Source organism: Anser brachyrhynchus (genome assembly GCF_964034855.1).
Source record: "Anser brachyrhynchus genome assembly, chromosome: 3".
Taxonomy (NCBI): domain Eukaryota; kingdom Metazoa; phylum Chordata; class Aves; order Anseriformes; family Anatidae; genus Anser; species Anser brachyrhynchus.
The window spans coordinates 41,280,905-41,296,992 of record NC_137696.1 but is presented as its reverse complement, the minus strand read 5'-3'; the positions used below and the strand labels follow the sequence as shown (position 1 = coordinate 41,296,992).

Here is a 16,088-nt window from a genome sequence, read left to right as displayed (position 1 = left end):
TGAGTACATAACCAGGAAGAAATACTCCGATTTCTGTAAGGTATTCAAAAAACGTTAACTTTAGATATTTAAATACCTCAGCTTTAAACTCAGATCACTGTTTAGTCAGAAGAGCTACCAGCTGGACATTCAAAACACTGAAACACCCAAGGCTTACAAATTCCCTGGTGTTGGTTTATTTCCTCATTTCCAGAGTATGCAAAACAAGGTAAATCCTTACGAAACATATTAGTTCTCAGTGAAAAAATCTGAATTTAAAACAGCATTATTTTTTAGTAATGCCCTTTTCTCTTTCTAACATGTTTTTAGGAACATACTCCAAGTCAGCTCTGACATACAACAGATTTTAAAACACTTGAACTCTCTAGGCTCCCCTCTCTGTTTGGTTAGGCAAGAAAGCAACTCTGTATATTCCAGCAGCTTAAATATTAAGTTTCTGCACAGTGACTTTTCCCTTCCCTCTGTTTATTATTCTGTGTGCTTGCACTTAGAACAGAACAAAAGCAATCACTGTTAGCTGTGCTGGTGGGAAAAAAAAAAAAGGTACTGATAAGCTTCTGTTACAATTCCTTTTGCTCTGAAGAAGCGCTTTTTGCGCATCATACTAGGAAGTTGTCATTTACTACAGATATGGCTGCTTTAAAAAATGCATTTAAATTTTAAGAAAAGCTATGTTTTTCTTCTCATTATCTTCAAAATTCTTTAGTACACCTGTTTGCTCATACCAGAAAAGACTTTGCAACAAAGCATAAAAAAATCCACAGTACAGAGAAGTAAGACAATGCTTCTGATTAAAAAATAAATTTTTTCACACTTGCATTGTGTTTGAAGTGTAAATTAAAAAGTGCTATCAGGCACCCAAGTAACATTTAAGAACATTTATGTGCACATACTGAAAGCAAAATAGAAATAAATAAAAAGGATACAATTGCATGTTTGTGGTTTTCTTCAATGTTTTCTAACAAATAGAGATCCAGTAGTGCCTGAAACGAGAAATTTAAAGTTTTTAAAGAAAAAAAAAACTCCAATCCTTCATAAGTCATTTGCTTTTGTGTGCTTTTTGTTGTTGTTGATTTGTTTTTTAAAGGAGTATAACACTCACATGTAAACTAACAGGTGGGTATTTCCCAGTTCCTCCTTCATCTCTCCGCCACAGTTTCTCAACTTGTTCTCCTAACTGGGAAACCATTCCATCAATCATCAAGCAGTCAGAATCCCATTTTCCTCTGGAACAAAAAGTAACAAGGATTTGGACAGAGTAAAACACTAATTCTGATGTTTCAATTTAAGAAAAAAAGTAAACCACCAACTCTTCTAAAGCAAAGAAAGCAAACAAACATACAAAGCTGTGAATATCACTTGAAATATACATGCAAATATGTGAGTTGGTTGAGAAATGTTCAGTAAGTTCTATTCAATTATTATAGGAGCTGAAAACAAGAATCTTAAAAGAAGTTTTATTAAGCTAAAAGCTGCAATGACCCTCTAGTTCTGAGGCTGTTTCAGGCTGTGTTACTTGCCATACTAAAGGAACTGTAAACAAAGTGCCAAAAGTAATCCTCCTCATACTATCTAAAAGAAGAAATTTAACAATATCAAAATACCACAACTTCATAACATCTATACAAAACCTCAAATTGAGTGTTCCAATATAGCAACTGATACACAACTTAATGAAAATTTCACATTTTGTTTTCAGTATCTCTCTTTTGTTACTGAAAAATGAGGGTTGGAGTTAGATGATGTTTAAGGTCCCTTCCAACCCAAGCCATTCTACGAAATACTGTTATTTTCAGAAAGCTGGACATACAGGTAAATTTTAGTATCATCATAAGCAGCATGTATGTTTCTACCGACATACCATTACAATTATGTATGTCTGAACTTTTTAAAATTACATTATTCCATAGACCACCGGTCTTCTACTGACTGTTTCTGCCCTTTAATTTCCCCAATGATCAAAAGCAAAAAAAAAAAAAAAAAAAAGTGATTTTTATCCAATAGCCAGTACTATGCTAGGTATGTCAACTACAAGTAATTCTGATTATCTTATTAAAGCACACAAATGTACTTGTGAGTAGGAGACTTAGGCCAATACAATTATTACCATCTATTACCAGTCAATAATACAGATGTTTTTTTTTCATTTATTTTCAAAAACAGGCTTTATTCTATGTCCAAAATAATTGTTTTGTGAGTATTGTGTTTTGCGGTTGACATTTATAAAAAAAATGACAAGAAAATAAACATAACTATTTCCTCATCATTTTCCCTTAAGCTATAAAAAAAACAAGGACTGGCAGTAAGCAGAAGTATACACACACATTTTAGCACAGGAAAGTAACCTCTGTATTCAACAGAACACATGCATCACAGAATTGAGTACTGCTGACAAATGCATTAAGCACAGCAAATACAACTGTTGATATCAAAGCTATTCACTTTCACTTCTGAATTTTCAATGGAAGTGTTCCAGAATTCTCTGGTAAACTTTACCTTGACAAACGCTCAAGTTTCTGTCGATGACCAGCATAGTAGCTCTGAATCAGAGGATAATTGTAGAAAGGTCTAGACAAGTGCATATCATCATCTACAGGCAGTAAAGCAAGAACAAGTTAAAGTAGTATTGTATTAAATTTAAACAGAAGGTCATAAAAGCTAAACATCAAGAAGCATAAGCAAGCCTTCAGCTTTGAAAGAAACTTTGTTTCTGCCTTTACTAGAACAGAAGGCACAGGATAATTCCTTCTTGTCTCCACTGTCACTTGAAGTTTACAGTTGATATAAAATTCAGAACATATACTGTAAGCTAATGACAGTAAAGTCACCTATTAAAAAAATCTCAAAGGGAGCATCTTTTTAAAATATATAGTGCGAGCATTTTAAGACTATTAAGACTGACAAATTTATATTCCATATGAATAAAGAATTATTGCCAATGCTTCCCCTCCCCCCCCCCCCCAAGCAATAAAAAGGTTCAAAACTTGCAGGTAATGCTTTTATTGTTTAAAAAAAAAAAAAAAAGAATTCCAGTATTTGTTGTTTAAAAGTAATTTGCTTAAAATACTAGATATTTCATGTTTTTGACCCAAATTACCTCCTTGAAGTCAAAGGCCTATTGCTATTTTTAAAGAACATGCAGGAAAGAAACTGGTTGCATTATTCTACACTACGCATTTGAAAAAACAGTGAAATCTCTATTTCACCAACAGAACTTCAGCATACACTATCACTGAAACAACACTATTTGTTATTGATGAAACATTTACAAGACCGTGGCTAAAAACATGTTTGCAGGAATCACTGGACAGTTTCCTTGTTACAAATGTATTACAGTTGAAGCTTACCTAAACCCTCTGGTAGGAGACTGGATCGACAGAACCAGATGACTACTTGTGCATACAAAGAAATGAGGCTAGTTACCATCTGCTTATTTGTCAAGTCTGTAACACCTTAAAAAAAAAATTTTTTTTAAACAATTTTTTTTAAACAAACTCCACAATACTAAGTAGAAAGCATCAAAACAATATGGTAGAAATCTCTGTATCACTTTCTTATTTGAGGAAAAAACCACAATCATCACGACAACAAAAAATAACGCTCTGAGAAGCACGAGATTTACTAAAAGGTTAGAATTTAAAAAAATAAATTTAAAATCGAGTCTGAACTACTGAATACACTCATAACACATTTTTTTCCATACAGCAGTGATTTTTAATATGGCAAAATATTTTTTTCAATATGCCACAATTTATAATATAAAAACCTGCAGAAACTTCAGCAACTTTTCTTTTAACAAGTTACTCATCTATGCTTCCTTTATAATTTGTAATGCAGTATTTGTATTCAACTGTGAGTTGCTAGCTAAGAACTGAAGAGGATAATTTTAAGCATTACCATATATATAATTGTTGTAGTTTCAATCTAGTTGCTTACATAGCTTCTTGCTGAATGTAATCTCCCTTACTTGCACAAAACTCCAGAACAAAGCGTTTCCCTGAAGAGATGCATATTAAGCGGTATTCACAATTTCTCACTCAGAGCTCTTCTCCTACCTAAACTTGACTGTCTTCTGAGCACCAAAACCAACAAAAACTCATGTTTCCACAACTACAACCCAAGTGTCATTCCGAATGAGAATCTGAACTTAACAATAGAACATATGAAAGATTTAGTAATACTGTTACAAACCTTTTTCAGTAAGCTCTTGTGCTTCTGCTAGGAAACAGTTTAAGACTGTGCTAAGGTTGCTCAAAACCAACTGGCAGTGCTGAAGAGACTGTATTGTTTGTGGGTCAATGAAGTTGCAGGAGCCATCGAACAGTGGAACACCTTTTCAAGAATAAATATTAAATTATTAGCCTATAGAGTAATTCCAAACAAGAATTTCAAAGTACATTTAAAGAATTTGGTACAATATCATAGAGAGTCAGATTATTTAATATGCTCAATTCAAAAGGGTAATTTTATGATTGCAAAATGACTACAGTAATACTCACAGATTTGGTCAAATTCATCTTTTGTATAAATCACTTTGTTCCACGTCCACTCAAGAACAAACCGTAAACTAGCAGCAGAACTTGGCTGCTCTTTAAAAAACAAAAAGAACAAAAAGGAATGAATGACCGAACAACTTAAAACTCTAAAATATAAAACAAAATCAACGTAAGATGTATTACCTTCAGATGTCCAATGTTTAATGCATCCAGTCAGAAGTTCTAAAGAACTTGTCTGGACAGCAGCTGACAATACAGCTTCTAATTGCTCCTCCTAAATATAACAGGCAAAATAAAATGATTGTCTTATGTACTTGTGATGTCCGAACCATCAATAATAAGTGTTTCTACGTGTAAACTCATATAGACACTAAAAAGTCTTTTAGTGCATACTCAACTAATTCCACATCCCTTTTCTTAATTCTAATCACAGGCTTGTTGGTTTGAGGAACACATTAGCTTTTCCTCTGATATTTCAACTTACTAATTCTAACCTTTATTTGCATGCCTCTGCATTATAGTCTTAATTTACTGAGCTCCAATTAACTATTTTTGGTAACATCCTCTGCTAATATCCATTACGCATTTTGTGCGTGTAAGTTTTCCATCAGGAATGCATTAATATGCAATGTTTGCACTAGAAGCAGTGAAGCTAAGGTCAAGCTGCTTTCTAGACTATGAAGACATGAGACAGTTTCAACATCAGAACATTAAGCCATAATTTTCTAAAATGATAGAAAAGAAGTGAAATGTAAATTTTAATAGATTTAGATTTTATTTTAAGCTGTTCAAAAAATTGCATTATAATGTAGTGGTAATCATTTAGGAGGATAACAGCTATGCACAGAAATAAAATATTAAGGGGTAGTTTATTGCAGCTGGTCCTCTGATACTTCAAGTGAAACAATCCTTCGTATCATTTTACTGAGTTTACTCTTAGTTTGTGTTTGGTTTTTTTTTTTTCTAGAACACATTCAAAACTATGCTTCCCTTCTAGGTAAAATCATTATGATTAAAGCAATCTCTGCACATTAGAATAAACATGGGACATTTCCATCTTTTTTTTTGGAATTGTTTCAGACAAGGTAACACACCAAAGAATACTTACACTGGCAAACAAAACTCTAAAGCAAGCTTCTTGACCATAATCCTGAAATTTGTCTTAACTAACACCCAAAAGAAACCCCTGCTCAAATTACAAGTCTGAGTGATATTTTCACAATTCAACAGTGATTATTAAAAAAAATAATCCCCTAATTACTTCCAACCTGTAGTTGACATCAAAACATGAATTTTGAATTTAAGACTATACATCATGCTTGCAAAATAAACAGTCTAAAGGCCAGGTCAACTTGACGAGAAATTCCCTTCAGCTGCCAGACTGTTTAAAATTGTTTTTTGCCCCAACATACCTCCCCGAATCTGGTGAAGAATGCAAGAGACTAGAAGATGAGGGCAGTAGGAGGACTGCCCTGCCCTGCCTGTTTATCACAACAGTTCCCTTTCTCATGAAACACTTCAGATGACAGAAAGGTTGGTGTACTGCAAATGGAACACCTATGAAAGAGGGGGCTGCAAACACTGTAGTGGGATAAAGCAGATAAAAAGCAGTGGGTGTCAAGTTATCAGGTCTTAGAGTTTCCAAAGCCCTGTCAGACAATATGGATGTACTTCCTCCCACTCCTGATTCCTGATAAGCACTCACCTGACTCAGACTGGATGGCTGGACGTCAACTAGTCTTGGAGACAACAAGCCAGCTATAAGACACCTATTGTAGCTATCACAAATGGCTTCACTTATTGAAGGACCAGATTTCTTTAAAAAATTCAAGGTCTGAAACATCAATCAAAAATTACAGATTACGACATCATTGTTATTTAACCATTAAGGTTCTAAATAATCATTGAAAAAAAATAAGTTTTGACAAACTACCAGCAAGGTTGCATCACTAATATGCTTTAGGTTAGCCATCTGAATAAGTATTACTATGTAGTCTTAAAGATGGAAGCCAAACTAACAGCTACAGTTTATAAAAATCCTGTTCAACACAAATCAGCCCTTAAAATATTTTATCTAGGTATTTTCTAGCTTCTTTATGTTGACCTTTCCTTTTCCTTAATTACTGAAGCAAAATACATCCTATATCAATGAAAACTAACACATTTTTAAATCACATTTTGGAAGATCCTTTCCATGGTTGTTTGTGCTGAAGCTGATCAAGGAGTTCTGTGGGATGGTGTTCTTTAGTTCTTAAGTATTTACCTGTGTGCAATGAGATATGTAACTACTTATGTTGAAAATATTTAGCGAGCTAAAAAAAAATGACTTGTTACAATTTGTGTGGTGGCTCAGAAGTTATTACTTGTCCAAGTTTGGAAGAAAAAAAAGACATTAAATCTTAACTTTTTTTTTTTTTAATAAACTTTCTCTTCTCTCCATCTTCCTGTTTCAAGTTAATCACAGATGAAAACCACCCTGACTGATGTATCAATCAAGAAGCAACAGCTTTGCCTGACTTCTACAAGATTGTTGTTCTTGTTCCTAAGAACAACTTTCTTTTCTTTTCTGGACATTGAATCCTTCATCATGCTCACGAGTAGTCAATGGCAGTTTTCAGTCCCCAAAGTAGATCTAAAACACAACCATTTGCTTAAAACTGGCAGGATGCAGTTGCAATTCTGTGAGCGGGTGGGCAGGATAAACACAAAATGGCCTGATGCTGAAAACAGTGCAATAGAAAAACAGGAAATGCACGCTTCTTGACATTCGCCATGAAGATACAATAAAAGATCACCTCCTTCTGGAAGCCAGTGCAAGTCATGTGAACAACTCCAGAGTTCAGCAAGCACGTACCATCTGCAGAAACAAAGAATGTTTGGTAAAACTCTATACTCTCACCATTTCATTACGGCCAGTTTACATTTTTAACACAGCAATATATCTGGAAATGTGTGAGTACCCCCCCCCTTTTTTTTTTCTTCCTTTTTTTTTTTTTGCCAGGTCACTTACAAACATTTAAAAAATATTATTACTGCACGTATAAATTTTATCTCTAGTTTTACTGTTGTTGGAAGACCTTCAGCTTAAAGTAATTTGATTTTATAACCATCACGAATTCACAGGCTATGTTACATAAGCACGGAAACCCCAAAATGTCTCTGGCGTGTTACACAATATTAAGTACCTTGTTGGTACAGCATAATCATAGGTTGGGTTTATGGTTTTTTTGTTGATTTTTAAAGTGACAAACATTGAAAAAGAGAACCAGTAAATGAGATTTGACCTCAATTCTTAAACTTACCCCTATTAAACACAGTGAAATACCTACCAAAGTTATAGGTACTTGGATTAAAAAACTGCTCAGGCGGTGGATAAGAAGGAGGAACTCCACGACTTAAACTCCGCTCGTGTACCAGAATATCCAAAATGAGGTTTGGAGAAGTCATACTTATTACAGTATCCAATGACCATAAGGCAAAATATGGGCAATTATGAAGGAATTCTTCTGGCCTTTAAGGAAGCAAATATATAATTTCAATACTAACATTCAAATTAAGTTATTTGTAAGGACACTGAAAACAACGTAATAAAAATCTACCTTAGTGAATCGGGCATTTGAGCATGATACCAGCGATTAATGTCAAATACACCCAAATAAGTAGATGGCTTTCCCTGACCATATGTATTCACTTGCCAGCTGAAGATTGATACACTGGTGTCAGGAGATATTACTGTAAAAGACAAGAAATTGTGCCTCAGTAGTAGAAAATATTATTTTTTTGATATTTTTAAAGCATCACTTTCCATTTTAATTCTTTTATATCACTCATGAAAGACAACACCTACTAAAAATTAAAAAATTGGTAGGATAGCATATATCTCTGTGATAGATTAGTCATACTGCCCCTTTTTCTTGTTAAGACTGTATCAGTTCTAATCAAAATCAAATATATAATTGTTAGGCAATTAAGTTTTCCGTGTATTACTAATTGAGATATTTGGCTTGATAAATACTTTACCAAAAATATGCTAGGAACATACATATTGCTACTTTTAGAAACTTTGTTTTTTTTTTTTTAAAGACAAGTTTTTAGAATGAACCCTTCTCAGAAATACATGACAAGTGGAGAAAATCCCAAATGTTTATTAGATTTCAACATACTGTTTATAGTGGATGGCATCACAATTGGAAATGCAAGTTGCCATTTCAGGACTAAATCAAAGATAATAAACAGAAATAGCCTTGCAAGATCATGCAAGTGTTTTCTTTGTAACATCAGACGTAAGTCCAGTAAAAAAAAAAAAAAACAACAGAGGGGGGAAAGGAGAAGTGGACAAGGGAGTAACACAATCAAAACAAAAAGCTTTGAAAATTATCACCGCAACAGTCTCAAAGATATGGACAGCGCATAACTGATTTTGTAAGCCCAGATATGTATCTTTAATTTCTGTAAGATAATAGAAGAAGTGCCAAGAGGGTGTTGTTTTTAATTTATTTTTTTTTTTTAACTGCACATGTGGACACTGAAAGCTATTAGTAAAGAGCTTATAGGTGTAGGAATCCATTAGTTTTAGAGGAAAAAATGAACAGGCAGATGCAGATATAGGTCTGAACAGAAAGAAAAATATCCAAATAACAGTCCTAAGGAATAAAGAAAATGATCTTATTGTTCAAAGCAGCGAGCAGAAACAATATCTGGAGGGATAAAAGACTGAGTAGTATTACACAAATCCTCATGCTATACATTGCCATAGCATGTCAGCAAGCATAAAGCAAAACCTATTTTTTTTCCTAAAGAAGTTCCATTCTATAATCTTGCAGCTGCCAATACCAACGTATTCATCTTTGGGCCTAAAACAGACCAAAGACACTAAAAAGCACTTTTAAAGTAGCCAGAAAAAAATCATTACTGACTAGCATGTCACAAATAATAATTAATTCCTGCAAGCCTGCATCAACCAATTTTAAGTATTTTAACAAACTTAGGAAAAGCAAATTCACTTTTTCATAAAACTTTAACGTTCCCATTATTAAAAGAAAATATTTGTAAACACGTCTTTACTTCTTCACAGAATAAAAGTGAGCCGTAGCATTCAATGCCAAATAATTTTTACCTGATTTGTTTGTCTAAAGCGCATCTTACTCCCTCAAAAAGATTGCCTTCTGCAGACAAATACCTTTTATTTTGTTAGAATAATAAGTATTTTTTTTTCTTCAAGAATTCTGTTTTTTATTTAAACAAATCCATGGCATTAATTCTCATGGCACACTGAAGCTCCCCTTAAAAAAGTTATTTCTTTCTGATTTAATACAACAAGCAGCTTGGCTACTTTCAGGTATTGATACTTAGATAACAAAGATGAATCATGAATTTGACAGCTGAACAGTACTGTAACAGTTTAAATTGAAAACTGGTTGAAGAAATGCAGAAAGAAGGGGATTACTGAACTTTTTTTTTGTTTTTATTTTGCTAACAGCTATGACATCTACTACTTTAAAGTACAAGTAATCTTTTCCTTCCACTGAATTTAAAATTTATCTTACACATTTGAGTCTTCCTTGAACACTGTCAGCAAGTCAAACTTATTAAAGACCAGCACTGTGCTTTAATAAACAATGTCCAAAGTACTTTTTACCTGCAAGTTTTAAAAATGGCTAAGTGTCAAATATTTTTTTTAAAAAAAGAAATGCACAATTTCTGACTTTACTAAATTCACTCAATACCAGATTTCTTCATTGCACTGTCCATTTCCATCTTTAAATGTAACTTAAGCACCCCATTTTTCTTTTTAAATAAGCCGAACAGGCTATTCTATACAGATATTTAACTTTCAGACCATAGGTACAGAACATTCATTGTTCAGATTCCAAAACCATTCCTTTTGGAATAACCAAACATGGACATCACAACAAACCTTCGTTAACGCTATCCTCTCTGTCAACGTGGTTGCGAAATTTCTCTACAGTCTGACAGCTGAGTAATTTAGTATTGCTGCTCTGTCCTCTCAAGGGAAAGGCTCCACCTGTGAGATCTAAACTGTACCTTTCATCACAATATTCAAAGCCCTGGGGAAAAATAAGAGAAGAGAGAAATAAGGTCATTTTGAAATGAAAATATACGTTACACCTAAAACAACTGTACATATCTCTAAATATAATACAGATGTGATGTTGTGTATTTCCCACTAGATTATTTCCAATAGTAAACAGAAATTACATCTGATCTGCAAGCAAATTTAAAAAAAAGTAAAATCATAGTGGGTAAAATTGGTTATAAAGACTTTCCCCATTTTCAAAGCACAGCATTTCTCTAACATTATTCAGTTCTAAAAATGTTTTGCAGAATTTCTTCCAAACTCAAGGGTTTGTTACAGATCTAAATACATATCTACAAAGAGATACCTGAAATAATGCAATACAGATGCAAACAAAGTTCTTTGCTCCATGTCTTGATTACAGAACCCATGAAATTAAAGAAGTTACGGCATCACAGCAGCTAAAGTTCTTTATTTATTATTAATATTAACTATAAGCACACCAGAGATATAGAGATAATAGAGATATTAACTATAAGCACACCACTAGAGTGAACACACATCCCCCTGGAGTAGCTATGAGAAATTTCTTACTGATCAACAATCTTGTATCAAGCCATGTAAGTTCCTACTAGCCCCTCCTCTAATCTTGTCAGACTAATGGATGAAATATCCCTTGGTTCCTTCACCAAGCACAGCCAACAGCAGAAGAGGAAAACAGAGATGAAATGAGGTACACATGAACAACACATCTAGGATCACAAATTGCTTCAGAATGGGCAAACTACTTAGACATATTCAGAGGTTCAACACAGTCCTGCTGCAGTTTCTGATAGCATCATTTTCTAAAGTAAGCATTAACTGAAATACTGTCTTTCCAAATGCAGCATTGGTTCAAACTGTCTGCCGTGAAACACATCAATGTTTGCATTGTGGACAAGCAACAGCTCCACAACTTCAAATCAAACAAAAAAAAACCACCACCACAAATAAATAAGGAATGCCAAAACACAGAAACAACCCTAAAACCCAAACAAACAAACCAATCCCAAAATCAATTCTACCAGATTCTACCCAAGTTTCCTAAGCTTTTAGAACTCTGAAATGAGCTGGAACAAAACAATACAGTCTCACACGGCACATCTAATTCATCTAGCCTCAGAAGAGGCCAACTTTCTCTTTGAAGAAATACTACAAATAAATATCAAAACTGTCTTTAAAAAAAAAAAGTCTTTAATTACTAAAAAGAAAAATGCTAAAGTTTACCTTGAAGTACGCACAGTCCATTCTATCAAGTAACTTCAGAAATAATACACACACAGACAGATGAGAAAATATAAAAGGTCTCCCTGAAAAACTAGCACAAAACCTAATTAAATCTCACTTCTATTATGGAGGGAAACTATCCAAACAATTTTTAATAAAACGTTTCCCTGAAAAAAAAGTCCACCATTCCTGAAGTTTGTTTCATCAAATAAACTACTAAAACTAAATAAACCTGCTAGAGATGAATTTTAACTGCTGGACAATTCTGCTGTTAGATCACAGAATCACAGCATGGCTCAGGTTGGAAGGGCCCTCTGGAGGTCATCTGGTCCAAATCCCTGACCAAGCAGGGCCATCTGGAGGTGACTGGAGGACAGAACTGTGAGTGGTTACCAGAAAGATCTGCTAAATTAATCCAACTGATTTTCAGAAAATCTAAAATATGCTCATAACAGCAATTATCATTGTGCTTAGGCCCAAGTCCTTTTCATACCTTTCTGTGCATGCATCTGGATGTTTTAAAGGAAACTGCTAATCAAAATCATCGGGACTTCTCGAATATAACCTTTCTACTTTATTTAAGAATCAAACATCTATGCAGCCAGGTTAAAGGGTACTATTCCCTTTGACTTAAGATTCCAGATCTTGAAGCGTTAAGGAAAAGGATTGAAAGGTCAAAGGATCTTTTAGTTTATGAAATGACAATTATTTTAACTCAGCACAGAGAAGTATCACTGAATACGTGGATACCTGTACTACTTGACATTTTGAGTAACTTCCTAAAGGCTAGTTCCTCACAAACTTGGGGGGGGGGGTTGGAAGTCAAACAATTCCTGCCCAAGAAAACTTCTGCAGCATTACAGCGCATGCTAATTTTTCCATTGAGGAAAGCAAATCTATGTTAAGGAATATAGGAAACTAATATAGGAAAGAAATCTTTCATGCTCCTATAAACTCAACTCGATGACCAAAGGCCAACAGCATTTTTCTGTTTACTCAAACTTCACCTGGCAAATGGGAACAATTTTTATACCTTCTGTCCCTGAAGACGAACAGGAAACTTGACTCGGACAGCTGTGTAGGCATATCTAAGTATTAAGACCTTCAGAAACTCACTGAGAGCTGTAGCACTGGCTAAAGTGACACTACATTGGTCCCTTGTGTCAACTGCAGAGCACACCCCCTTGTCCTGACATGTCTCAGTCTTTTTTAATTTGTTGACAGTAGGTGTTATCACATCTTGGTATGAAGCTGTATGTTTACGTGGTTCATATGGAAGCTAGCTGAAGAAGTCAGCTATCTTTTCTCCCCAGCACGCCCAGCTGCTTCATTCTCTCTTCAACCACCTTGTAAGATTGGTCCCAGTTTCGCATTTCCAGAACACTTACTGGGAAGCAGAAACAGCATAGGGGTAGAATATCGCAAATCCAGAGAATGGTACCTGATACCTCTTAGAAGAATATGAATGAATTACTTGTTGCAAGGTCTGCAGAAGGTTAAGTGTCTTAAATTAACTACACCACAGTTCTCTCCGGTCACAAGCACGTTATTTTATCGCTCTGCTTATTTTTATTTTTTTTAAAGAGCATCAACTGGAATTGCTACTGAATCCAGTTTTAAAATCTGCTGAACCATTTTGATCCTCTGAGCTAAAAACTGACACATGTCATGTCTTGTTCAGACAAGTAAGGTGACCAAGACAAAAAACTGCTGAAGAGTAAAAGGACCCATGTTCTAACATTAAAGCGTTGAGATAGAACAAAGTAGCCACAAGAGGAACGAACATAGACAATTTTTTTCCAAAGAAGCACACACGACATGGTACCACCTCTGCCACTGCCAAGACTGAAGCTAAAAATAACATTTAAAAGAGCATAAAAAACAAAGAAGTACAAAAAATGGAAACAGAGAAAGATTAAAGAAGTTTTCTCCTATCAACCTGCCACACCGCTTAGAGCACTGCAAGAAATACAGAAGTGAACTGTAGCGAAAGCCCTTTTAAAAACTAAAAACCCAGTAAGGGTGTGCTCTGTTCCTCTAAAGCAAGGTATATTAATATCATAACAACAAAAATCACACAAAAAAATAAGAGATGGTATCTGTATTTAAAACCTACTGAATCACTTGGAGATATTTATATCTTACCAGCGTGATAGGTAATGCTTTTTAAAGAAACACCACCTTTCCCAATCACCTATACTTAACCTACTCAAAATCAACATTTACAAATGAGGAAGGAGCTTTGCTGTACATAAGGAAAAAGGTCAGAATTTATACTCAATTTTTGCCTTTGTTCTAAACAATCAAAGGGCACAACCCCTATAAAAACAGAGTACCATGACACAAGAATCATAACTACTGAGGATACTCAATTTAAAAAAAACTATCAAAATAGGAGGAAAGAATTGCTCCAAGTAAGATGACTTGACTTAAAGGGATTTTGAAAGAGATTCAAGCATACAGAATTACGTTTTGCTAGAGACAGTCATTAAACAGATTAATCTTATTTATATCTGTTAGATTTAACCAGCATCGGTATCCAATACCTCACCTATATTTTAAACACATTATTTTTGGAGCCAGTTTTAACAATTTATATAGACTCTTTTGACCAAATCATATTACTGCTTACTGTATTCACATATTCTGCTGGCTTTAAGAATAGATTTAACAGGAAATCCAATCAAGATGTATAAAGAAGGATCTTTATAGCTACTATGCTTCAGGATCAACACTGAAGACACTATAGGTGCATTCCCTTTACAGTCCGGCTGATGAAATACAAAAGAAAAACAACAATATAAAACAAAAGATCAGGAAAAGAAAAAAAGATACACAACTGTATTTTTAAAAAGGGTTACAGACAGAAAAGCTTATTCAAGTCTGCAGTTCGGCTAAACAAACAAAGCTACTCAAAGCCCTTCTTCTCTCACTACACGCCATTAATTTAATGTTTTGGTTAAGGATAATTTTATTTGTAAAACCTGTTTCCTCTTTGGAAATTGAGTTTATAGGAGCTCTTAGCAAATGAATCTAGTTTGAACACATGACATCTGAGTTTAAAATCATATGACTTGTTTTCAAAATGCCTGGACAAAGGTCATGACCAAGAGGAATCAGCTAAAGATGGTTGTTTTACTCAGCTCTGAATTTTGATAGTATTACCCTGCCAACTTAATTGATACTCCCTTAGAGAAAATTACTGTTGTCATATTTTCACATACACACACGTCTTACCTCATACATGACTTGTCCTGATGCCAAGCGTTTTCTGTCACCAAATGCTAACTGCAGCAGATGTAAACTCAAAACATCACCTTCACTGAAAAAGGTACAAATTATGAAATTTGATTAGAAAGCTGCTTTATAGTCCTCGTTATCATTTTTATCAGACCTAGACCAAAGTTTTCTTAATAGTGTGCTCTGGCAAAGAAGAAAAACACCACTTCCCTAAACATGACAATAGGTCACATTTAGCTCCTAAAACATAAAGGAGGAAATCTTGACACTAATAGCTCCACAGCAGCAAATGCTAACCATATAATTTGAAAGCTTCAATATGTTGTATATACTAAAAAATGTTGGAAATAGTTCTTCACAGTGAAGAGTTCTCAATCCAAACTGCTTTCAATTTAAACTTTAAAAGATTGCAACTCTGTGAACAGCTGAGTTGACAAAATAGCTTGCTAATGGTGAAAGAGGGATATCTCTCCTTTCCCCTATCACAAAATTTCAGTCCCTCTCCTGCATATACTGCACCCTTCCACATACTGGTTTGCTTCATTAGCCCAGCAGGAAACCATTTACTTTTCTGCTGAACAGGGATGGTATTCTGCCAGATGAGCTGAACTAAACTCATGGAGGTTCCAAAGACTGCTAAAACTGGCAGACGGTCATCAGCAATACTGTGACTCTCCTCCTTTAGGACAGCAGGCTGTTGTATCGGCACATTTAGTGTTCTAGATTTGCAGCCTAAACCGCTTTTAATACCACACTGTGAGTATCAAACAAATCATGAAGCAGTCATCAAGGAACAAAGGAAATAATTATGCATGCAAGCACAAAAATATAGCCACTACTGTTTCACCTTCTTTCTGAAACTCTGAGCAAAGTAGGAACTGCATGAACCCAAGGCTTCCAGAGAACTCTCTAAAAATACAGACACACATTTCTACAACAGCAATTTCAATAAATGCAGGAAACGTCAACAGTCAAAACTAAGATAAAGTATGTAAAGAAAATGACAGATTTACTAGTGCTCAAATACAGTGGCATTACACACCTAGTTA

The 16,088-nt window shown here is 34.6% G+C and overlaps 1 protein-coding gene across 3 annotated transcripts in view; it reads right to left on the bottom strand.

Annotated features, from left to right (window-relative positions):
- Positions 1 to 16,088, bottom strand: part of AHCTF1 (AT-hook containing transcription factor 1) — a 47,935-nt gene that overhangs the window by 18,556 nt on the left and 13,291 nt on the right. For all 3 annotated transcript variants that reach the window (XM_080586711.1, XM_080586710.1, XM_080586712.1), the window contains exons 7-19: positions 15,037 to 15,121; positions 10,414 to 10,564; positions 8,096 to 8,228; positions 7,826 to 8,007; positions 7,292 to 7,353; positions 6,202 to 6,330; positions 4,680 to 4,770; positions 4,500 to 4,589; positions 4,192 to 4,332; positions 3,348 to 3,452; positions 2,497 to 2,590; positions 1,103 to 1,226; positions 927 to 983 (exon numbers count right to left, since the gene is read on the bottom strand). In XM_080586711.1, the coding sequence (XP_080442837.1) occupies positions 927 to 983; positions 1,103 to 1,226; positions 2,497 to 2,590; positions 3,348 to 3,452; positions 4,192 to 4,332; positions 4,500 to 4,589; positions 4,680 to 4,770; positions 6,202 to 6,330; positions 7,292 to 7,353; positions 7,826 to 8,007; positions 8,096 to 8,228; positions 10,414 to 10,564; positions 15,037 to 15,121 (1,444 nt within the window). The remainder of the gene's footprint in view (positions 1 to 926; positions 984 to 1,102; positions 1,227 to 2,496; positions 2,591 to 3,347; positions 3,453 to 4,191; positions 4,333 to 4,499; positions 4,590 to 4,679; positions 4,771 to 6,201; positions 6,331 to 7,291; positions 7,354 to 7,825; positions 8,008 to 8,095; positions 8,229 to 10,413; positions 10,565 to 15,036; positions 15,122 to 16,088) is intronic.